Below are 26,050 nucleotides of genomic sequence, written 5' to 3' on the forward strand. Positions count from 1 at the left end.
AAAATCCACCACCATCTGACCTTCTGTATTCCTTTGCTTAACACCATACCTACCCATCGCTTCCTCATCCCCTCTGTTCCCTTCACCAACATGCCCATTGAAATCTGCTCCAATCACCAGTCTCTCACCCTTGGGTACAGTCATCACCACTTCATCCAACTCACTCCAAAATTTTTCTTTCTCATCCATCGCACACCCAACTTGTGGAGCATATGCACTAACAACATTCATCATTACACCATCAATTTCCAGCTTCATAAACATCACTCTATCCGGCACTCTTTTCACCTCTAAAACACTCTTAGCATACTGTTCCTTCAGAATAATACCTACGCCAGTTCTCCTTCCATCCACACCATGGTAAAACAATTTGAAACCACCTCCGATACACCTAGCCTTGCTCCCCTTCCATCTGGTCTGAAATGAAAAACAGATAATGTACACCTATAAAACTGACTTTATTATCAAGTGTAACTTATTTTTAGTTTCACGTACTGCTGATCTATTTAACTAGCTAATAGAAGGTCTTACTGTCTTCTTATCAATCTATTGTCTCATAATTTGTAAAACAATACCTGAATATCCAAAACAGTGATCCATATAACATGTTATATTTCCATCTGTTTTAGTGTTGTACTGCCCTGCCATCTACACAGATTTAGCTTTCTGGCCGAACATAAGCTCAGGCAAACAGGCTATACTGAGTTTATGTTCAGCCAGGAAGATAAACATAAATTCAATACAGAAAACAGGCTATGCAGGTATTATTACTACTACAGTAGGCATTAATTCCAGTCAGTCGACAAGTGGCAGTATCTTGCTGCAGGAGAAAAAAAATCATACTCTGTCTTTTTTTGGAAAACATTCCAGTTATTGCATGAAATATATCTTATAAAACACTAATTAGTCTGGTAGTTTACTTAAAAAATTCAGAGAGCAGCAGATACCCCTCCCTCCAACACACACACCCACACACACGTTAAAGAGCATGTGCACACACGCACGTACACGCACACACACACACACACACACACACACACACACACACACACACACACACACACACACACACACATCCTGTCATATAGTCATATATAGAATGGCTAATAACACCTATTTCTGCTTTAAGTACTGTTTATAAATAATTGGTATAGGTTCATAGGTTCATAGGTAGGTATTAGGCTATCTGCTTGAAGGCATTTATAAGCCTAGCCAGAATGCATTGGCTTTCACCGCCCACTTAGATTTGTTCTCTGTGCCTCTGTCCAGCAGAGCCACTGAATTGATCCCTGGGGTAAACTTTCTGTTTCCCATCCACTCGTCAAGGTTTCTCTTGAAGAGTGTTAGTGAGGAGCTCTGCCTAATGTAGATTAGAATCTTGTTCCAAAGCATGGGAAGTCTCTGGGACAGGAATCTATCCCTCCAGCATGTCCTATTTATTGTTGTGGTGAGGTTTAGATCCCTGGAGCATGTGGCTTAAGGGGATAAGGTTTTCTTTAGGTGGAGCATGTCCATCAACTCTGGGTTGGACGTGGCCTTGTATGTCAGGCAGAGATCACCTCTGAGTAAGTATGCAACTGAGTACAACTGGAGTTTCTTCAGTCGAGCTGCATAGGGCATTTGTTTGAGGCCAGTGATCCTCTTGGTGAGGTACTTCTGTGGTTTTTCCAGCTGTTGCAGGTGTCTTGTAAGATACATCCCAAATGGGGCATTGTACTCTATGATGGGTCTGATGAGTGATGAGTAGAGGGGAACAATTACCTCTTTTGTTCTGAATACAAACCCTTTTGTGATTAGGTGGGCCACATAGAAGGATTTTCTAACTACTTTGGCAATGTGATTATCAAAGGAGAGATTACTATCTACTTGGGTCCCTGGATCCCTTATTACATTTTCTGTATTTAGTGGGCTACCACCTATGTGGTAGTTTGTGTGTACTTCGTTTTTTTCCAAAGGGGATGACTACACACTTTTGGCATTTAGCTTGAGGCCATGATTTTGACACCAGGTATCCGTCTCAGTGAGACCCTTTTAGAGGATGTCTGCGTCAGCCAAAGAGTCAATTATAGCCCCTAGTTTGCAGCTGTCTGTGAACTTGGTCAGCCATAGTCCTCCTGTGCTTGCCTGTACCTCTGAAGTATATGCCGAACAGGAAGGGTCCTAGGACTGAGCCCTGGGGAATGCCACTTGTAACCGGTTTAGAGTCAGACCTAGTTCCCACAACTCTCACCATGTGAGTTCTATCCATGAGCCAATTAGCAACCCATCTTGTGACATAGGGGTTTATGTTCAGGCTGGTGAGCTTGTCTATAATACCAGAATGGGAAATGGTGTTGAAGGCCTTTGCGAGGTCTAGGTATGCTGTGTGTACCACCTTCCCCTCGTCTATAGCCTTGGTAACTGTCTCAAAGAAGTCCACCAGGTTTAGGAGGCATGATCTGCCCTTAACAAAGCCAAACTGGGTATTAATTAAGGAACTTTCTAGAAATAATTGCATGCTCATGCCTTTAACTACTACATCTTGCTCTAGCACTATGCATGGATTGAGTATTTCCAACACTTTGAACAAATATTTGGCATTTATATACTTCTTAAAGCAGGACACACTTTCAAAAATGTGTTAATTAAGGCAAACAGAAAAAAATTCATTTTCATGCTAAAGATAATGTATTAAATGTAAAAAGCCTCTATAATTTCTACAAATGTTTTAATTACAATTTTCTGTCACCTTTTCTTCTAAGAAATAAATAGTGTTTCGCCTAGAAGTTTAGTTCTTTAGTTGAAAAATACTGGCTATCAAGCAAAACGCAGGATTCACTGACAAATATGTGGCAGAAACAAATACTTCTGGTTGAGTTTCATGATTTCAGAACTGACGTACTATAGTTTCTTTTACATTCACTCATTGTCTATGATTGCCAATACAAGATCTCATACCATTTGCTACAGACAACAGTCTGCCACTTTGCTACACCAAGTTAATATCAGAAATAATACATACAGGCAGTATTTATCCTAAAAACCCTTCCCAAAAGTATATCATCACATCCGAGTGTACGATCCACATCCTTATTACAGAACAATAATATTAATTTCTTAATTCACTGTCCAGCTTTTAACTTCTTGCACATTCCTTGCATTCTTTAGTCAACACGTTTCATACATTTCTTATTTAGTCCACTTCATACTATATTTATTCAATCTATTTTATCTTAAAGTTTTTATATTGTTGAGAAACAAGTATGTCAGAGTGTTTCAAATACGGCATTCTCAGCTCAGATTAACATTCTCAGCTATACATTCTGTAACACATATTCTCTACCAATCTGACTTCATCCAGTCATCCCACGCCTTAGCAGTCCTAATATGCCTAATACAAAGGCTGAACCAGATGAAAAATTTAGCTTAAACAATACCTTCTGAGGAAGCATAGCTTTCCCCAGTGCTCTTAACTCTTCCCAACAGGATGTGCTCAAACTGGGCAAAAAGCATAGCTTCTCCCTTGAAATCCAAACCCAAGGTAGCATAATACTCATGAATCCCATACCGGTGAGAGACATGACACCCACCACTCCTACGTACATGTCAGCAAATGTTCATTATTTATTTATTATTTATTTCCAGTTTGGTGACCGGGGAGGTCCACTGGGCTCAAAGAGCCCGTTTTCAGTGGAGGCCCGGGGAGAGAAGCTCCATAGTACAAAGTATAAACTACATAATTCAGAATACATAGTACAAAGTAAAAGCTACATAATTCAAAGTTAACAAAATACAATACACAGTTGCAAAAAGGTGCAGTAAACAACTTGTAAGCATTAAATAGCAAACTAAGAACAGCTGAACTGCAACATATATACAACATATAATACATATTTACATGTTTGTAGGCTGAGAACAGTAGTAGAGAGTAGAATTTGTTCATAGGTTAGAAATGTCAGATATTGATCTGAAAGTAGTTATCAAGGATGAGACTTTGAATGTGATAAAAGTGATTATATGTGAAGGAAGTTAGGTAGGTAGAGTGCAATTGCACTTCCAACTATGGGAGAGGTAGGAATGGAGCTGGGTTTTGAAGAGTTCAAAGTTTTCAGAGATTCTTAGAGATGGAGGGAGAGAGTTCCATTTTTTGGCTAAGGTAAAGGATAGAAGTAGCTGCCCAGTGGGACGATTTGGTTTATAAATGGAGATTAGGTTTTGGTGGGCAGATCTTAGGGGTCTGTGAGGGGTGTTTGAAGGTAAGAAGTTAGCAAGTGCTGGACATGCATTAGATTTGAAAATAAGCTTGTGGGCTGTACAGAGTTGGAGGTAGTCCAGGTAATTGGGAAGTTCTAGCCATTGCAGCTGGTGGAGAGGTATACAGTGGTGAGTAGAGTATTTGGATAAAGTTGCAAACTTTGAGATTTTGTTGTAACAGGTTTCCAGTTTAGAAGAGTTGGAAGAAGATAGGTTGGTTAGTAAGGGAGCACCATACATCAGAGAGGGTAGTAAGTAGGTTGAGGCAAGGATCTGTTTAGTTGAGGGGGAGAGGAAGTGTGAGTTTCTATACAGCATGCCAAGTTTCTGATGGGTTTTCTTAATATTTAGTTGAATATGGGTATCAAATTTTAGTTGCTCATCAATAATAATCCCAAGAAGTTTGGCAAAAGGAACAATTTCTATAGTGGAGTTAACATGGCTGATAATTTTGAAGGAGGTTTTGTCAAGAGAGATAGATTTTGAATGGGAGAATACTGGGATTTTAGATTTGCTGGCATTTAGGGAGAGATGATTTTGAAGCATCCAGTTCTCAGTAGTTGAGAAAGCAGATTTAGTTTTAGTTTAGAGCTCAAGGAGGTTGGAGGCAGAGCAGACTAGTGTTGAGTCATCTGCATATTGTACTATTCTGGTGTTGGGAATTGATGTATGGAAGTCATTAATGAAAATATTAAAGAGCATAGCGCCGAGTATGGATCCCTGGGGTACCCTGGTTGGGGTTGGAAGGAAGGCAGAGGTACCAGTTTTACATTTCACAGCCTGGGATCTATCAGAGAGGTAGCTGCTGAACCAGGTGATGGTGTTTTGTGAAAGGTTAAGTTTAGAAAGGTGGGTAAGAAGATGGGTATGGGAGACAGTATCAAAGGCTTTGGAGAGGTCAAGGAGGACTGTGGATACTAGTTCGCCGGAGTCACAGGTGTGGTTTACTATGTCTAGGAATGAAAGAAGAGCTGTTACTGTGCTATGGCCAGGATGGAACCCATGTTGTGTTGGGGTGAGGAGTTGGTTATTTGTAAGGAATGGCAGTAGCTGGAGCTGGATACATTTCTCAAGAATTTTTGAGATAGGAGATAGAATTGCTATGGGTTGGAAGTTGGAGAAGTTATTGTTTTTGCCTCCTTTGTGGAGGGGTAGGATAAAGGCAGTATGCCATAGTTTAGGGACATATGATTCCTGTATGGCTCTGTTGATGAGTATACTAATGGGAATGACAATTCTGTCTGCTGCTAGTTTTAGAAAGATAAACAGGATGTTGTCAGGGGCATTGGAGCAAGTCTTAAGTTTAGAGAGAAGTTTTTTCATGTATGATGTGGGGATGGGTTTGAGATGAAAAGTAGGAGGAGAATTTAGGATGGAAGATTGGGGAGAGGATTTGAGATGGGGGGAGGAGTTGTTATCAAGCCTTGCCACATCCAAAAAAGGAGGCTCAACTATCTAGCAAAAAACATCTTTGGCTACATCTAATAGAAAGGATCATATACCATAGCCTCATTTATAGCTATGTAGCATCAGTCTGTCAGACAAAGGAAAAAAAATCCTGCACCCTGCACACAAATTCCATACCTTGCTCCAAGAGATGGTGGTGTTTGTCATTCTGTATGACTGTACCCATATAAACTGTCTCCATGCTATTTGCAGGGATTTTAACAGAAGATTAGGTGGGGGAGTCTGTTTACTTTAAATGGATCCTTGACAAAGAGGTCTGGCTTATTTACACATCACAAATTCCTCAGTTAGTATCAAAAGTGACTTAATCTACTGTCTCTGTTACTGTCATTAAATCCAAAAAGAGTAATCCATTTTTCTCATCTGTATAGCAAGTTACTAACATAGAAATGAACTCTGTTTCACAGTACATTTCCAGTTCAGTTCCTCATTATGCTCACATAAAGTCATTAGTAAGACATTCTTCTTCTGATCAAAGTTTTAAACTCATCAACTTTGATCTCTTATAGCATCATTTAATACCAAGAAATAACCAGTGAGACCTCTTTATCCTACCATCTTTTGTAATGATCAGTCCAAATAACGTAATCCTTTTCAAAGTACAAAAGGTAAAGTTGCATACATCAAAAAACACAATGTAAGGAACATAAAATTCTCATCAACCAATACACACTTGAAAACATTAATCGTCTGATGTTTCAGTCTAATAGTTTGTCATCTTTCTTATATGTATAAGTTGAACAGACTCAAATAACCTTTTTAAACTACCGCTGTGAGCATTCCAGATCCAGGAGATTGCTATATTGATTTATCTGGGTTTTATAAGTAAAAAGATAAACTCTGTACAATTAAAATAACTTTACATTGTAATTTTAGTAACTGTTTCCTCATTCTGATTCAGATTCCTCTTTTATATGATATGTTTCTTTACAAACAGTCTGTAAGCATAATGTTATACATTAAACACAGTTTTGTTAGAATAGGAAATAATTATGTGTACTGGATGCCAGGAGAAGGTGGCCCCACATACACTCAGAACACCTGTAGTACTCCTGCCTGTATTTAATAATCTGTGCCCCATCATCGTCTCAATCTCAACAAAGCAGAACAAAGCCAAAGTGAGAACATCACAAACTATTCCTTTAGTCATACTCCACAACAGTCAGTTATTCTGAAACTGTTGACCAAAGCTATGTCCTGTGACACCCCTTTTGAAACTATGCTCTAAAGCACGTCCTAAAAATTCTCCTGCCACTGGATCGTAGATGTTAACAAAAGAAATCGTGACACTCCTCAGTTCACAGTGGTTTTTGATAAAGCCATTAAGGACAGGCATAGAGCATGGCCTCTGGTCAAGCTTAGAAAGAGCAGCACCTGACTAAGCAAGCTGACGTGGCCACTCCAAAAGTAGGCAAACTCAGCTCTTTAGTAGTCGTGGGAGGTTGGGAGAAAAATAAATGATCTCACAGCTAGATCACATACAGCATTACATTACCCCAGCAGAATGAAGTAATTGTAACTACACACACTTATGCTAAATCCTTCAGTTCTCACTTTTCTGAGTCACCTCCACTTTTGTCTAACACCAGTCAAAACTTTAACATCATAAGTCAACATTTCTTCTTCATGACAATTGTTAGTTTATCCTCCTTGGATGTGACTTACTCATTAAAATTAATGACAAATGATATGAGAGATGGGGTAGCTGATCTGTCAGACTCATTAAAACTTGTAGTACCATCCTAACTATATAATTCAGTGACACATTTTCAACTCCTTCATTGCCATGGGAGATTTCCCCAGCCTGTCGAAGTCTGAGATGGTCTTTGCAGTAACTGGTTCTCTCAGTGGTGTCTGTCTGATCAGGGCTATTCAGCTGGCACCACCCTGCCAAATAGAATGTTTTATTTATTTTACTTCATAACTTACTCTCATTAATTAAGAAGGGTGGTTTGAAGGTGTCTCCCCATATATGGAGATATGGTGCTAAAACCCCAAACAAAAACATTTAAAGTTCTAGTCAAATAGTTAACTGCAACTGAATAGTCTTTGTTCAGATAGTTGTAAATGGAACAACTCATGTACACCTTTGCATTTCAAGGGTGGTCAACATGGATTAACAATGAATAATCACATCTTGTTCAATCAGAGCATGGTTATTTGATCCCAAAACATTAAAACATAGGGAGGTCACTACTCGAAACAGTGACACATCCAAGGTTGCAAAACAAAAATACTTTTTTTCATCATATATACTAATCCTGGGATTGCACAAACTCAGAAAAGAGGGACAGAGTGATAAAAAAAAACATAGTGCTGGCCCTTTTGCTCTTCTCCAAGTCTAACAGGAATTACAAGAATCTGGTGAACATTAACTGATGATGTTCTGATGGGTCATCAAGTGGGGGCCACAACAGGTTTCCCAGTCTGGCTACTGTGTCTAATTTAAGGGGCACTTGTAGGCATATGGGGTTCCTCTGGAGGAGCAGCATGGCTACTGGAAGGGTAGTAGTAGTATTCCTGCTCACCTGTCTGTCAAAATTAAAGGTGTGGCCAGGAGTGCTTTATAAGTCACTTGATTAAAGGTTTATTTAGAGATTTTAATATGAGTTAAAAAGAGATAATGGGAAATTTCACTTTCCTAATTTTTGACTGAGACAAAAGAAAAATATCCTACAGAAACTGGGGAGCAACCAGTATTTTTGGAGCTGCATACAGACTCTGAGAATGTAGTCCCACCAACTCCTAAATGTAGCCCCCTCCATCCTAGACCAAGCATATTTGTTAATAGCTTTCCTTTTTTACTACTACTACTACTACAGGAAATAATAATGAAATGATAAACTTTAGGCCAAAAAATCAACCAGTAATTGTAAAGAAAATTTACTAAAGTGTAAATTTTATAGAATGAAACCACAACAACTATCTCTGGCATTTATTAAATTCTACTACATCTTCTTGCACAAAATAAATAAAATTTCTAAGTGTAGTGCATGCAAAAAAAGTTACCCCTATATAGGTACCAGGCAAAACTCTGGATACAAAGGGAATATGCAGACAATATTTTAAAATAACTCAATGCACATTGTGACACACAAATGACAACTGTGCAAGTTTCCCTTACCAGTGACCACTTCAAGAAAATAATATTACATAGAAGAAAGTCTTTTGGTCAATGTAGCCTAAGGCAGTAACTGACTCTCCTACCGTGTCCACATATTTAGCCCTCCGTACGAGCTCATTAATTTGACTCTGCTATATCTGACTTTAAGAATGTAATGGGTAATGTTACATATTTTGTATGTCATGTACAAAGGCTGTATCAGAATAAGGATTGAGAGTGAACTCTCTGAAACAACCTACAGAGAGCAAAAGCATTTTATATCCAGTATTAATAAGTATACATGATGTAATCAGTGAAAAGTTGACTGAGCTGGTGGCAAGGTATAACCACGCCTCCTTTTGGCTCAGGATTCCATTAAGATTTGGGGATGAGATTTTAGAGGACACAAAGTGAAAAAAAAGAGTAAAGTAGTTGTTACCATGCAGCAGTTAAAAAAGACATATGCAGCAAGATATGTGTGACTTCGAAGTTGCACAATCATAAAGGTGAAAGATATTCTTTATAGAGCTGAGGATTATATTATAAAGAAAAGATAGAGGAAAATGGTGTGTGTGTGTGTGTGTGTGTGTGTGTGTGTGTGTGTGTGTGTGTGTGTGTGTGTGTGTGTGTGTGTGTGTCTCTGTCTGTCTGTCATTGGCCACCTTGGTAGCTAAATAATTAATAAGTAGTAGAGGAAGAAAGCATATAGAAAACAACTGCAGGAGGAGTGTGACTAAATTGAAAGAGTATGAGAGTATTACATAAAAGAGACAACTGAAATACAAAAAGAAAAGTAGCGAGAGTATTGTGGGAACAGAGATTTTTTTTGATACATCAAGATAAGAAGGTTGAATTGACAAAATGTGAGATGCAGGAATGACAAGGAAAGATCATTGGCTGGGCAGGTATGCATGGTGACATTTTATGGGTTACTTTGATTTCGTATTTACTAAATACCAGGATGGGAGAATTTATATGTGGGAAGAAATCCAGAATTATGTGAATAATAACTGAATAATACACAAGATAAATATACAAACCAGAAGAGATCTAAGCAACTGAAGATATGACACATGGTTCTGGTGTTTTGACTTCATTAAGTATTGTAATCTGTATCATGACAGAACTGAATGGTACCAGGTAACAGGGGTAAGGTAGCCATGTTACTGAAAAAAATCTAGAAAAATCCACGTACGTGTAAATGAATTGGTTCACAACTGACAATGAGAGATGTTAGTCAATCATAATGGAAAATTCTTCAGAAGATTAGCAGAGCTGAGGTTAAGAGAATAGCTTGTCAGGCCAATATGACTTATTATATGTGGTTAGGGCCTTAGACAAGGTTCTGCAAGCATTTATAGTACCCTGGATTTTAGCAAGGATTTTGATGTAGCTCCACACAGGTTCACAAATTCATAGGTATTTACTAGGCTATCAGCCCTAGGACCTATATAAGCCTAGCCAAACGAGGTTCCCTGGCTTTCGCCACCCAAGAAAATTATTTTCCTGTGTCCCTGTCAAGCAGCGCACAGCAGTGATCCCTGGGATGAATTTCCTGTTTTCCATCCACTTGTCAAGATTTCTCTTAAAGAGGGCTAATGAGGAACTTTGCCTGACATGAATAAGCAGCCTATTCCAGAGCAAGGGAAGTCTCTGGGACAGGAATCTATCCCTCCAGCATGTTCTGTTTATTGTGGTGACAAGGTTTAGTTCCCTGGAGCATGTGGCTCAGAGAGATTGGGATTTCTATAACTGCAGCATGTCCATCAGGTCTGGGTTAGACATGGCTTTGTATGTTAAGCAGAGGTTGCCTCTGAGTAGGCGATATGTGACGGAGTAGAACTGGAATTGTTTGAGATGGTCTGCGTGTGACATCTGTTTGTGGCCAGTAATCCTCCTAGTGAGGTATTTCTGTGGGCTTTCTAGTTGCTGAAGATGGGCCTGATGAGGGATGAGTACAGAGGAACGATGACCTCTCTTTTTCTGGAGTTGAACTCCTTCGTGATGAGGTGTGCCACATAGAAGGATTTCCTGACTACTGTGGTGACGTGATTATCAAAGGAGAGTCTACTGTTCACCTGTGTCCCAAGGTCTCTTATCACACTTTCAGTGTTTAGTAGGCTACCGCCTATGTGGTAGTTCATGGGTATGGTGTTTTTCCCAAAGGGGATGACAGTGCACTTCTTGGCATTGAGCTTTAGGCCATGACTTTGACACAAAGCATCAGTCTCAGTGAGGTCTCTTTGTAGAATGTCCACATCCTTAGCCAAATCTATTATGGCCCCTAGTTTGCAGTCGTCTGCGAATTTTGTTAGCCAGAGACCATCTGTATTAGCCTAGACTTCAGAGAAGTAGATATGAAACAGGAGAGGACACAGGACCGAACCCTGTGGTACACCACTTGTCACTGGTCTGAAGTCGTATTTGGAGTCAGCTACTTTCACTGTGTAGGTTCTGTCAGTTGGCCACCTATCTTGTGACATATGGATTTATGCCTAGTCCAGTGAGTTTATCTATAATTCCAGAGTGGAGGATGGTGTTGAAAGCCTTGTTGAGTTCAAAATAGGCTGTGTGCACCACGTTACACTTGTCTATGGCTCTAGTGACTGCTTCAAAGAAACCAATCAGGTTTAGGAGGCATGATCTACCTTTTACAAACCCAAACTGAGTGGGGTCCAGAGTTTAGATGTTACCTAAGTCTTTGTTTATAAGCTCCAGGATTATGTGTTCCATGACCTTGCAGACCAGGCTCGTCAGGCTAATAGGGCAGTAATTCCTGGGGTCAGTGGTGGCACCCCCTTTGTGGAGTGGGATAACCATTGCTGTGTGCCATTCCATTGGCACAAAGCCTGAACTGAGGCTATGGTTGAACATGATACTTAGGTGGGGTGCCAGTTTGTTCTCTAGTTTGTGCAGAATGCAGCCTAGGATGTTGTCCGGTCCCATGGATGCTGTGTTCTTGGCTTTGGAGAGTGCGGTCTTCACCTGTGCATCCATGATTACAGGGGCTTTGCAATCGTCCAGTATGGAGATGGGCCCTCTGGGGGGTGGGGAGTAAAGTTTGCACTGAACCTGTCTGCCAGGATGTTGGCAATATCAGTTGGTTTGTAACTGTAGTGTCATTGTGCTGTAGTTATGAGCACATCTGAGTGTTGCCATTGAGATTCTTGAAATAGCTGTAGAAAGCTTTGTGGTTCATAGGTTCATAGGTAGGTACTAGGCTATTGGTCCTAGGGCCTGTACAAGCCTAGCCAAAAAGGTACCCTGGCTTTCGCCACCCAAGAAAATTATTTTCCTGTGCCCCTGTCAAGCAGAACCACAGAAGTGATCCCCGGGGTGAATTTCCTATTACCCATCCAATCATCAAGATTTTTCTTGAAGAGTGCTAATGGGGAGCTCTGTTTGACATAGATAGGTAGTCTGTTCCAGAGTATGGGAAGTCTCTGGGACAGGAATCTATCCCTCCAGCATGTTCTGTTTATTGTGGTGACAAGGTTTAGGTCCCTAGAGCATGTAGCTCAGAGGGATTGGGATTTCTTTAAGTGGAGCATGTCCAACATCTCTGGGTTTGACATAGCTTTGTATGTTAGGCAGAGATTGGCTCTGAGTAGGAGATATACGATGGAGTAAAGCTGGAGTTTTTTTTAGATGGTCTGCGTAAGGCATCTGTTTGAGGCCAGTAATCCTCTTTGTGAGGTATTTTTGTGGCTTTCCAGTTGTAGATGTCTTGTGAGGTACATACCAAAAGGGGCATTGTACTCTATAATGGGTCTAATGAGTGATGAGTAGAGGGGAACAATGACCTCTTTTTATCTGGATGAGAAACCTTTTGTGATTTTGTGGTTGTGGTTAGAATACATGGCGATTTTATTTGCGTAACTAGCTTTGGAGGATCTTATGAGGGATCTCAGTTTCTTTCTGAGGCTGACCAGGGAGTTCCTGCAATCATGGGATTTTACCCTTTTTTGCAACAGTTTCTTCCTTCTACTGTAGAGTTTGTTTATGACAGCGGACCACCAGATTGGCTTCCTTTTTTTGGAGGATAGCGTCTTTGTTCTGTTGGGGAATCCACAGTCCATGCACTCATGTATGTGCTTATACAGTGCTTTTGTATATGATTCAGCAGTCGTGTCTCTATTTTGCATCTGTGTGGTTGATGTGAAGTTGGCTTTGGAGACATTTTTTACAGTGGTTTCCTTAATGGGGGTGGGATATGTATGTCTAGGGTGATTAACTTGTGGTTGGACCTGACCAGCAGGGAGTTGACCTCTGGCATGGAGCATCTGTTACCCATATTGGTAATGACCAGGTCCAGGATGTTGCTGCCCCTGGTAGAGGTATGGACAAGCTGATCCAGGTCGTTGGAATTGATGAATTCCAGAAAACAGGCAGATGAGTTAGTACATGAGTAGTTTTCCCTGTTGATGGTGGGGTATATTGAAAAACATGGAATGGGCATCCTGGGGCATGGCGGGGGATCTGTAACAAGCTACAACCTGAATTGCAGTCTTATCCAGTGTTAATTGTACTTGGATAATTTTGGATGCATTTTGTTGAGCAACTAGCCTGGCGGTGTGGATGTCCTTTATGAATATGGACACGCCTCCTCCTTTAGTGTTTCTGTCCAGGTTAGGTGGCCGAAAGGTGTGGTAAGAATTGTAGCTTGGTAATGCAGGGGTTTTCTCTGGAGACTTAAACCAGGTCTCTGTCACTGCACAGATGTCAATGCTCTCCATCTTAAGGAGTGCCTCGAGTGAGTGCATTTTGAGGTTTAGACTTCTAGCATTGAGTAGCATTTCACTTAGATTTTGCTTGTTTGTATCTATTATGGTGGTGCATTTGATGTTTGAGCCTTGCCAAAAAAAGGAATTATAGGGGCCGCAAGAGCCTTAGCCAGTATCCAGAATCCCAGAGGCGACAGGTGCAGGCCATCTCTGGCAAAGCATCGTGGTCTGCCGATCGTGTCATCCCAGGCAGACAGATACTGGATTCCCTTGGAATGACTTAGCCAATTGTTGAAGTCAATCATTTTGTCCTTGTACTGTGGTATCATTCTGGGTGATGGCAGGATGCTACTCAAGGCTAGTGTCATACATGCCTGGGCCACATGGTCAGAGAGCTCCTCCATGTCTCTTTTCATGTAGTCCAGGGAGGTACGTCTCAGGTCATTCACTCCAACATGGACAATGACAGAGTCCTATTTGTACTTGTTGTGGAGTGACCTGAGTGTGTGCATTATATGGTGGATCCTGGCACCTGACAGACAGCTGACAGTAACATTCTCCTTGTTTAGCCTGGTGAGAGGGACATCAGTGTGCCTGACTATAGAGTTGACAATGACTAGTGTGGTAGGTACTTTGTTTTGCCTTATGGGCTGAGTTTGAGAGGCACATTGATTTTGTGGGCTATGTGCCATTTGGGTAGTGTTGGAGGGTGGTGGTTGCTTGCGTTTCAGCTTTGGAGGTCTCAGTTGTATGGGCAGATTTTTATTGAGTGCCTCCACAAATGTAGGTGTGTGTTTTGTATTACTATGTGTTAGTTTGGGTGGTGAAGGTTTTGATGGTCTATGTGTAGAGTGTGGTGTGGTGTTTATCTTCTCCTCTTGACTGTCTAGTCCAGTCTTGGCTGGAGAGAGCTTGGCTTCCAGTTTGGCTATATAAGTGCATCTCTCACAGATTGTAGTGTTGGGTGGTAGAAGGAGAGGGTTGTCAGTGTACATTAGGCAAGTGCTACATTTCCCCAAGATGCCCAGATTCATCAGGTGGACAGGAGAAAACACCGGGTGCTGACCCTTAGACATGCCTGGTTAGTGTTTATTAATTTAAGTACTAATTACTGATTTCCTCTTGATAAGTGAGGAAAGTTGAGTGCTGCAGTAATTTGTAGATTATGTAGTGCTTGCAATGAGATTTGGACAGTGCTGAGCACAAACAAACAGTTTTGAATGCTAAAACTAGAAAACTAGCTAGTTCTAAGGGAAAATCTGAAGCCCAGACATTCTGGCACCGGGAATAGTTTAACCATAGTTAAACACTGCTGTACAATGAGCAAAATTGCGTAAATGTGGGTTTTTAAACAGAAAGATGAAAGGGATAGAAATAGCCCAAAATGGCCAATAAAACTACAGATTCTGAGCTGAAACCACTCCTCCAGCAACAGATAGGCTGTTCAAAGCTCACCACTCTCATTGATGAACAGAGAAGCTTCCTTCTATATTGGAAAGGTCTGGGCAAAATAAAAACTTACAACCAGCCCAGAATTCAGCAAAATCTGAAAACCGGACTCTACTGGTTCTAGAAAGCTAGGAAATGAATAAAGAGATAGGATTTTTTTGTTTTGTTTTGTTTTTTTTCAAAAGTTAAAGCAGCTACAGGAATACAAACACTTTTAAAGCAGAAAAATGGCTATCGCACTTGAGTGTGTAGCCCTTAACAGTTAAACAGTTGAAAAAAACTTAAAAATGATCAATTAAAGTGCAAACAGTATAAGAATAAAAAAATAGTTCAAATAAGTAGCAAAGTTAATAAAAATGGTCAGAATAATGTGGCTAGCAAAAATAAGCAATAAAAAACAAAACAGACACTTAATCCACTCAAAGTCTCCCTTTTCTCCTCTGCTGCTGTAGGACTCTGCAGAATACCCAGACAGGCTCTTGCTGGGGTAATATAAGCATAAAAACCACACAAACATGCGGTTTTAAACAGAAAGACGAAAGGGATAGAAATAGCCCAAAATGGCCAATAAAACTACAGATTCTGAGCTAAAACCACTCCTCCAGCAACAGATAGGCTGTTCAAAGCTCACCACTCGAACTGATGAACAGAGAAGCTTCCCTCTATCTTAGAAAGGTCTGGGAAACACAGAAACTTACAAACAGCCCAGAATTCAGCAAAATCTGAAAACTGGTCTCTACTGGCACTAGAATGGTGGGAAATGAATAGAGAGATATGATTTTTTGTTTTGTTTGTTTTTTTCAAAACATTGCAGGCTGATTGTGAAGTTGAGGGATAAGAAGGGTGAGGGATAAAATATATGGTTGGTATTAAGAAAGGTTGTGAAGTTGAGGGATATGAAGGGCGAGGGATAAAATATTTGGTTGGTATTAAGAAAGGTTGTGAAGTTGAGGGATATGAAGGGCGAGGGATAAAATATTTGGTTGGTATTAAGAAAGGTTGTGAAGTTGAGGGATATGAAGGGCGAGGGATAAAATATTTGGTTGGTATTAAGAAAGGCTTGGAAGTTGAACTCAGAGAATGATAGCAAAGGTTTGCTGTCAGAAGTTATAACATAAATTTAAAGCACAAAGGGAGGGTTGCATTAAGGGTCTATATCATTTTCTGATGTAAAGTTGGATAGTGAAGAGATCTAATTTGTGAAACAAAAAGGGAAATTGTGACTTTTATGAGTCTTCACTTAGACCCCTCTCTTCAGCTCTGGAAACCATATCTAGAAAAAGATATTAAAACATTTAGAGAAGTAGAAATGAAGGTAAATAATGCTGCAAAGGATTAGATTATTAGCATATGAGCAATCTTGCACAGAATGAGATCACTGAAGGAGAGAGTACATACAGACAATATGATTTGGAGTTATACAAATACCAGTGCAAAAGTGACTAAATTACAATTTATGAACACTAAGCCTAGCCTCAGAGGTACCAACACATCTCTCACCCACTAGCCATTCCTAAGTGTGACCTCTTTTCCTGACCATATAAATTTACCTAACACTATGGACGGACAATTTCCCACAGTTTCTCCAGCCAGCTTGGTTGACATGGATATCCCGGAGCAGTGTAGCAACTGACTCATTTTCACTGACAACCCTCTACTCCTAGTCCATACAAACTCAATATGTGAGAGATCCAACTATATTAAGAACCTTGAATACATGCTTTTTCACGCACCAGTCAGTACATATGACAATGAGCAGGTTGTCAGCATGCACAACTCACCTCCTACTCCACCCAAACCCACATCACACATACCTACATATGTGGAGGCCCTCATCAGAAACATACCTAAACAGCAGAGACCACCCCCCCAAATACAAACATAAGCACACTACGTATAATACTTCCTCTGCAGAACACAATACATATAATAGCTCATGCACCAGTGTCTCACCTGTCAAGTTCTTAAGGCAAAACACAAAACCAAACATCTTAGTCATAGGTGATTCCATCATGAGACAAATGTCTCTCTCACCAGGCTGGATTAGGAAAAGATCACAGTCAGCTGTCTGTCAGGTGCGAGGATATGCCATATCACACATGCACTCAAGTTTCTCAACAACGGGTACTGTTATGACTCTGTCATAGTCCATGTTGGTGTGAACGACTTGAGACGTACCTCTCTGGACTATATGAACAGAGACATAACTGAGATCTTGGACTATGTGTCTCAGGCAAGCATGTCCATAGCCTTAAGCAGCATTTTACCTTCACCTAGGATGCTGCCTCAAAACAAACAGAAAACTATTGACTTCAATAAATGGCTTAGTTTCAGGTGTCATTCAAAGGGGATCCAGTATCTGTCAGCCTGGGATGACATGATCGACAGGCCTCGATGTTTTGCCAGAGATAGTCTTCATCTGTCACCCCTGGGATTTCAGCTACTGGCTAAGGTTCTTGCCACTCCCATAGTACCTTTTTAGGCAGTGTCTCAAGGACAAAATTTCTGACATAAAAACTCCATCTAAAAACAACCTCAAGGTTATGCTGCTAAATGCTAGGAGCCTTAACACAAAACTGCACTCACTGGAAATATTCCTCTCCATGGAAGACGCAGACATTTGTGCTGTCACGGAGACCTGGTTCAAGGCTGTGGAAAGCACCCCAACCACACCAGGTTATACCTCCTTCCACACGTCTAGACTGTGAAGAAACTAAAAACACTGTCATCTGTGTTAGCATGTCCGGCAGGAGATTTATGCATATTCTGAGATTAACTTGTATTGTATTGTATGCCAGCATGTCTAATTGAGAAAATGTAAATAAGTTTTAAAATGTATTTCCCTGTTTAAACAGAATGTTTAAAGAATCTGTCACTGCTTTAATACATTTCTAGCTGTACATGTTTGAGCAGGACATTCTAAAGTACAAACTGTGGAAAATTGGCTGAACAATGAGTGATGTCATTAGAATGTTCTGGTTGCTAAGAGATTATTTAAACAGCTGATTGACAGAACACAATTTTTTTTAAACAGCTGACTATTATATTTTGAAATTAGACAGTTGAGACTTCAGTTTGTTAAGTACTGAGCAGTTTGTCAAGTGGTGGGCAGTCAGTGGACACAAAGAAAAGAGAACCCACCAAAAAAAAAAAAAACAACTTTAAGCTTGCCTTGGCCTTGCTATTATATGTTAGAGTAAATCAGGCACAGCATTTTTTAGTTAGAACAGGAAAGCTTAGTTATTAAGATAGAGGTTTTCTAGAATGCTGTCCTGCAGTTTGATTTTACATTTCTGGTGACTGAATTCATGTGTTTATTGAGAGTTATTGATTTACAATCTTGTAATTATTTTTACTTATTATTAAATGTTTTTCATTACTTTACATTGTAGCTGGAAACAGGTGTTTTTCTATTATACAGTGCTTCTGCCTGTTTGATACTCCCCAGGTAACCTCAAAGGCCTGTCTGTTCTTGTCATAGCTATCATTTATTTTGATAATTAATTTTCATAATTGGACACCCCTTTAGAAGAGCATGAAGACCCTCTGATTGGTGGCAGCATTACTGTATTATTTTTGGAAAAGAGACACAACTGGAAGTCTGTGTCAGGCTTTCCCAGAAATGTTTGGATGTGTAATATTTAAATTTTCTTTGAGTGTGAGTATATCAGAGGTCTTAAACTGGGACACTTTGCTCTGAAGTGCGTAATAAGAAAATACATTTGGATGGACAGAGGTATATAGTCGAGTCCCAGGAAAATAGGGACTGTTCCTTTTATGGACTTAGGGGAAAATTGTGAAATATTATTTCTGTGTAAGTTACAGTCTCATATTGGAGTCAGTAGTGAGGACTGAAGCTCTTTAGCTACTGATCCAGGTTAGTAAGGGACGTCATTTAATTGTTGGCAGTCTGGTGAGGTATTAGCCAGATGTCAGACAGACCACAAACTGAAGGTGTGAAAACTAAAGGAGGCAGTGTATCAATATTCATTAAAGATAAATACACCTCCACATTGGTTAAACAGTATGATTCCCTGGAGATAATTCAGGTGCAATCAACTGTTGGTAGGATACCTATTAAAGTCATCATCATCTACATGAATCAGGACACCCACTCTGCCTATTCGGATGTACTTTAGTCTACCGAGATACACCTGAACACCATGGTTTTGGGTGACTTTAACTACCCATCCATTGACTGGGGGAATTACGTGTGCTCAAACTCACTTGCCCAAAGGTTCCTTGACTTCGTTAACTCCAATGCCCTGGACCAGCTGGTTGACACAAGGGGTGCCAACATCCTGAATCTGGTGCTTGTCAATATGGGGGACCACTGTAGCACCCCATTGTGAGGTCTGCCCTGGTGAGATCTGACCACAAATTAGTCTCATTCAAATTAACTATCATACCTGACTCCCCCACCCCCAGCAGCAATTAAATTAAAAAACTTCTCCAAAGTAAGTTATAACCTCTTGTGGGATGGTATAAATAGCTACACTGCACTTCCCCTCATATGGAAATGGTGACTATGCTGAGTTCTACACTAATGCTTTATACAAACATGTATAACTGCAATGACTTGGTCATACCTGATAGGACCAAAACAAGCTCCTCAAGGAATAGCTAACCTGCCTGGTGGACAACTGCCATTAACAGGCTTTACAATAAGTGGAAGAAATTGATGTCTAAGAGTAAAAGAGAATGAGCCCTAGACTGAAAACACTCCCTCCTCAGCCTAAACAGGTGAATAAGACTTCTTGTGAAGTCATCAAAAACAAACTATGAATCCAAATTAGCATCCTCAACTTAGGACAACCATAAGGCATTCTTTAGTTACATCCGTAACCTAAAAGGAAAGGCCCGAATCTGTGCCAAACTGGTAGTTAATGATACCACATATACTGAGCCTGTGGACATAGCTAGCCTGTTGGCCAACAGGTTCTATGAAAACTTCACTTCTCTGTCCCTGCCACATGTACCCCATGTCATTCCTACCATCTGTACCCTACCTTGTATCTCTAAAGAGCAGGTCATAAACACCCTCTCTAAGGCCAAAAACATAGCATCTATGTGACCTGATAACATCTCAGGCAGCGTCCTGCATGGGCTCCAACAAGAATTAACAACACCATTGCGTACTCTTTTTCAGTCATAGTCTAAGCACCAGCTTCATCCCAGCTGAATGTAAAATGGCTACCATTATTCCCTTGCAAAAAGGTGGTGCATCCACTGACCATGGGAACTATAGACCTACTAGCCTAACTAATCTTATCTGCAAGGCCATGAAGAGAATCATTATGTACCTGGTCAGCATAGATGTAGGTAATCTCCAAACACTTGACCCTACTCAGTTTGGATTTGTCAAAGGGAGATCATGCCTGTCAAACCTGTTGGACTTCTTAGAGGCAGTCAACAAGGCCCTGGATGAGGGGAAATCTATACATACAGCCTACCTAGACTTAGCCAAGGCATTTGACACTATCCCTCACTCAGGCATCATTGACAAACTCACCCAGCTAGGTATCTATCCTTATATCATTACATGGGTTGCTAACTGGCCTATTGATAGAACACATATAGTCAAAATAGGGGAATCCATCTCCAACAACAGACCTTTAACCAGTGGTATTCCACAGGGATCAGTCCTGGGACCTCTACTCTTTAGAATCTATTTCTGTGAAGTACATGCAAAATCGAAAGGTCTGTGGCTAACAAAGTTTGCTGATGACTGCAAACTGGGAGCAGTCATAGAATCTCCAAATTATGTCAACATCCTACAAGAGGGTCTTACACAAACAAATGATTGGTGCCAACATCATGGTCTTAAACTCAATGCAAAAAAATATATTATCATCCCTTTTGGTAAGAGCGATGTTCCTGCTAACTACCACATTAATAGCAACACCTTAAATACGCACTCACTGGTGAGACACCTGGGCACAAAGGTTGACAGCAAACTTACCTTTGACCACCATATCGCCTCAAATAAGTAAGGGCATTGACGCCAGAAACAAAAAGAAGTTATAGCCTCCCTGTACTCTTCTCTCATTAGACCAATAATTGAGTGCAACACCCCTTTTAGTATATACCTTTCCAAGCACCTGAAGCAATTTGAGAGACTACAAAGGCTCCTGACAAACAAAATTGAAAGCCTTCAGCATCTGTCCTATGAGAATTGTCTGAAATCACTGTCACTTTATTCTGTTTCATACAGACTACTGAAAGGCAATCTCTGCCCTGCATACAAGTCAATCTCCGACTCTGCTTTATTGTAAATGCTGCATATCTGTAAGTCAAATGGTACATGGGTTACTCACTCTAAAGACCTTAACCTGCTATATGACATTAATAGAACCTGCTGGAGGGACAGACTTGTCTCCCAGAGGTTAGCACACCTTTGGAACAGACTCCCACTTCATATCAAACAAAGCAACTCATTGGCCCTCTTTAAACGCAAACTGTATGATTGGATGGGTGACCATAAATTCATCCTGGGGGTTCCACCTGTGTCCTTCTTGGACAGGGGCAATAGGTGTTGATCGTGGAAATAAGGGTAGAACTTGGCTACGCTTGCAAAGGGCCCTAGGGCCATTAGCCAAGTAATTTCCTATGTTCCTATAATCCTATGATCTTATGAAGCAGGATAGAAATGGTAGGAAATTATGACTAGAAGAAAATTTAAGTGGGTGTATGTTTATAAATCAAATTTTTGGTTCTTAGAATAGCCTGCATTCATGTGTTTTGGAAATAAAGTCTGCTTATAGCTAAAAGATGACTGGGACAGATGAAGAGTACCTGCATATTACCTAGTTTTATTATTTTACCATCTCATTGAACAATTATTTTTTGTTTATTTTGTATATGTTTGTATGCAGATATGCAGGTATGCATTTATTTTGCCATCTTTCAGATACAAAATAACCATACTGTTACTACATTTAAGAATTACTGTAATTTCTGTCAGAGCAGATATGACATGTTTTAACAGTACTGATATATGAGGTTGAGAATGTGTTGGTACACATGAAAAAAGTTTGTTTCCAGGTATATGTATTAACTCCCACCTTAGAATTATGTTCATTTTCCATCTTCCAGAAGTTTCAGACTACATGACAGAGTTGAGTGGGAATGGAGACAGTTCTACATGAAATACCATTCCATAATTACAAGTGATGCATGTGTTTCTGGACTGAAGTTATACAAAATGTTTGTTTCATGCATTATACTGACAAGGTATCATTTCTGTTGACACAGATGCCACTCTTATGAAGACTGTTGTGGAACGAGATGCTGTGTACGAGCCCTTTCAATTCAGAGACTCTGGTACTTCTGGTAAGCTGCTTTTATCCAACTGCATGCTATATACTGCTAGTGATAAATATGCAGTGATACAGCTGAGTTAGCTTTAGTGTATCCCTGAATACAGAAAATAAGATGGTAAGATTTTCCTTGAAAATGATTTGTAAAGAAAGCATGGTGTACTACCATCTGCTTAGTGGTACCTGAATGATTGGGTGCACCCCCCTCCCCCTGGAGCGGGCTGCATAACTGAATGCCCAGTGTTTCTAACAAACTGTGATTAAACTTCAAACAACTTGTAAAAAACAGGAAAAATGTCACTCCTTAGATGCCACAAAGCCTGCATGGTTTGGTTCTTTTCTTTATTTAATTTCAAACCACTTAAAATTGCTTTGTATTTCAGGTAAGTGATCCAGCACATATCCAAAGTGCTGTTAGTAAATGTGCTGTAAACGATATAAGAAGAAATATACTGAGTAAAAATTATTGTTTTTTGGCTTATGTTACTCTACAAAAAGACAAATATGTGGCCCTACAGTAATCAGAATGAGCTGTTTTCTTGATATTTCCTTTCTAACTATAGATAACTTGTTATATTTGTCTTGTGGAAAGAAGCAGAAGAATGCAGATGCCTGGCTGGAAAAACATCCAATGGCAAAGTAATTATCTCTGCTTCAGCATTTTGGCACAGTCCCACACCACCAACACAAACACTTATGCACATCGGCATGCAAACACACACACATGCAAAAACATCCATACATATGCACAAGACGTAAGTATATGTGCACACACACACACACACACACACACACACACAGATATGCACACACACACACAGCACACACACATACACATGAACATACAGGCGCACATATTAATACACAAGCAAAACAAAACACCCAGACATCCTGGGATGGCTGTCCAAGAGGAAGTCGGAGTAGGGCTGATAGTGCAAAAGCATGTCTAAAAGTAAAACACTGCTTTAGTACAGAATAGTCTTCATTATTGATACATTTGGATGTCTGGAAAGAAAACTTTTTTTTTTGTAGATGATATAAAGTTGACTTTTGATATGGATCATATACCGCTAATCACAAGAAGACAATTGACAAGACTGTAAAAATGGCAAAAACTATGACAACAAAGACATACAATGATGTACAAAACACTAGGTGTGTAAAGCAAACATCCATTTTAAAGGTAAGGTAAGGGTAAGGGTATAGGTGGTGCAGAAACAGCTGTAAAGGAAAGGGTTTGATGTGATTATTGTGTACAGCTTAGCATTTATGACTGAATGTGAATCCATACTTCATTGTTTACAGTTGTCAGCTGTGTAACACCTACATACAGGTAACACTACCCTTTTCTTTATTTCCCACTAAACCTCTTTTTAATCTCCCTGAGTATTTCCTACTACTCTTTTCATCCTTGTACTATATATATTCACTCTCATCTGGCACCCTTGTTGAACACCTTTTTGCACTTAAATACCATAACCTATCTATCCATTCCCCATAACTTTATTTAATGTTTTTTTGAAAAGTGGTTCTTACTATATTTACTACTTATTCCGTAACTTCTTAATATTTGCTATGCTCCATCATGCTCGTCAATATCAAACATTTTTGCAAGATTATACACAAGCATCACATGTATCACTTCACCCTCCTTTGTAGAATTTTTATTAAAATATTATACTCTCCATTATTTAATGCAGCTGGGTCTCTGATTCTTAATATCTGTTCTTTCATGCATCATGTAAACTCACGCAAACTGTTTTTTTATCCATAAACCTTCCTCCAGCCATTTATTTCTTTATTTCTAAAAACCTTTCCCTCTTCAAATGTCCCATCTCTTTATAAAACAATACATATAACTCATTATATCTGACTCAGGTGCATTCTCTGCATTCATTTCTTTTAATATCTCATCCAGTCCTTTTTCAACAATTTCTCTTTCTAACTACTTATTTTGCTCCTCATTTATTTTTCTCAACTTTATATTCTGTCAGATTTTTCCTTTCCTTCTTTCTTATACATTTCTAACATGCTCTAATACTATTTCATAATTTCTTCCTGATTGTTTACATAACTTTTCCTTTTATTCTGTAAAGCATCCACCATTCCTGTTTTTATATCAGTTTCTGTTTTATATTCTGTAAACATTCATTTTATTTTCATCCAGTTTCAAACATTTTCCAACAAATATTTTTTTCTTCCTTTCTTCTTTTCAATAAGTATTTTTTCTCTGAATATCATCTTCTTCATTATCTGTTATTTTCATAAATTTATTTTTCTGTCTCATTCTTTTCAAGCATTTGTTCATATCCTAGTACTACTTTGCTGTATGTGTGCTATTGTTTCTTTCATTTTACTTTGCCATTGTCATTTAAATATCTTATTTTTTTATTTATACCTATTACATCACTGAGACCATTTTTTAGAAAATCCTTCATTATACTATGCTATCAGTTTCTCACATCTCCATCAGTGTTTCCTATTAACCTATCCTGTCCTTTCCTTCTTTTATTACTTATTTATTTATTTCATCTTTGCTACTATGAGCACACAAATCTCAGGCACTCAGAGACTAGAACCTTCAAGCCAAGAATTCAGGCACTGAGCAGCTTAAACAGGATGCTGCTTCTGCTCGAACTCTACATGTTCAAGCAAGATTCGGCAGCCATGCAGAGAGAGTGAGAGGAGGCAGGAGTGTAGGCTAATGTCTCAGGCAGCAGTCAGTAGAGGGATTTAGGTTTAGGGATTGGGGATTAGTTTCAGGGTTAGGGGGAGGAGGAGGAGTAGGGGAGTTTAGGGCTAGGAAGACACTGGGGACTTTTAGTTTAGCTTAGTGACCACCAAAGGAGTTTTAAGTTTAGGGAGCATTAGGGGAGTTTATGGTTAGGGAGCAGGAGGGGAGAGCTACAGTTAGGATTAGGGACCAGATGGAAGTTATAGGGTAATAGCTGTGGCTTTCGTAAGACTATGTAGTTCACTTGGTTGAGTGGTGGGAAGTCTAGCAAATTAGGTAAGATTGGGACAGTGAGAGTGAAGGTAATTGCTATTTAGAGCAAGTGGCAACAAATAGGTGTGTCATGAGCTACTGGCAGAAAAGCAGTTGTGGAAGACCCTTTTCCTCTGATATTTCCCATATTGCCAAATTATCTGTAAAATCAGCAAATTTTACCCCTGCATCTCATACAAACAATACATTTCTGTCTTAGTATTTCCTCTGACATATATATTGAATAGGTCCCTATCATAACACTGAAAACTCATTTCAATGAAATTCATATGGTTGAACCCATTTATTTATTTTATTATTTATTTCACATTTGTTGACCAGGATAGTCCGACTGGATATATGTCCATTTTCAGTGGAGGCCTGGGGAGAAAAGCTCCACGATAATAATACACATTGAACATTTAGTAAATGCTAGTTTCAAGCAGATTGCAGTCATAAGCAATACCAGCACATATAGTTCTAACTTATTATAAAACATAACATTATTTGCAAAGTTATATATACATAACATTACATTCAGGTTTAAGACATATTGAGCAGCAGTTATACAATTAACCCTTCCTAAAATGGTGTGGTAGAAAAAAGTTAGAAGTAGTTGAAGGTAAGGCACCTAAGAAATAGAGAGGTCACTAGTCGGGGTTAGTGCAAGGACATAACCAATGATTTTTGAAGTATTTCTTGAGTTTGTTTTTGAATCGAGTTAGTGAGAGTTCTAGGGTCAAGTCAGCTAGGAGTCAGTTCCATGTTT

At 39.6% G+C, this 26,050-nt stretch overlaps 1 protein-coding gene across 1 annotated transcript in view; it reads left to right on the forward strand.

Moving 5' to 3' along the window:
• Window positions 1-26,050, forward strand: part of VOPP1 (VOPP1 WW domain binding protein) — a 1,075,975-nt gene that overhangs the window by 779,915 nt on the left and 270,010 nt on the right. Inside the window, exon 3 of the mRNA XM_044064818.1 lies at window positions 22,231-22,308. Within this exon, the coding sequence (XP_043920753.1) occupies window positions 22,231-22,308 (78 nt within the window). The remainder of the gene's footprint in view (window positions 1-22,230; window positions 22,309-26,050) is intronic.

This window comes from Protopterus annectens, chromosome 3.part0 (genome assembly GCF_019279795.1).
Source record: "Protopterus annectens isolate FY-2018-M chromosome 3.part0, PAN1.0, whole genome shotgun sequence".
NCBI classification, from domain to species: Eukaryota; Metazoa; Chordata; order Ceratodontiformes; family Protopteridae; genus Protopterus; species Protopterus annectens.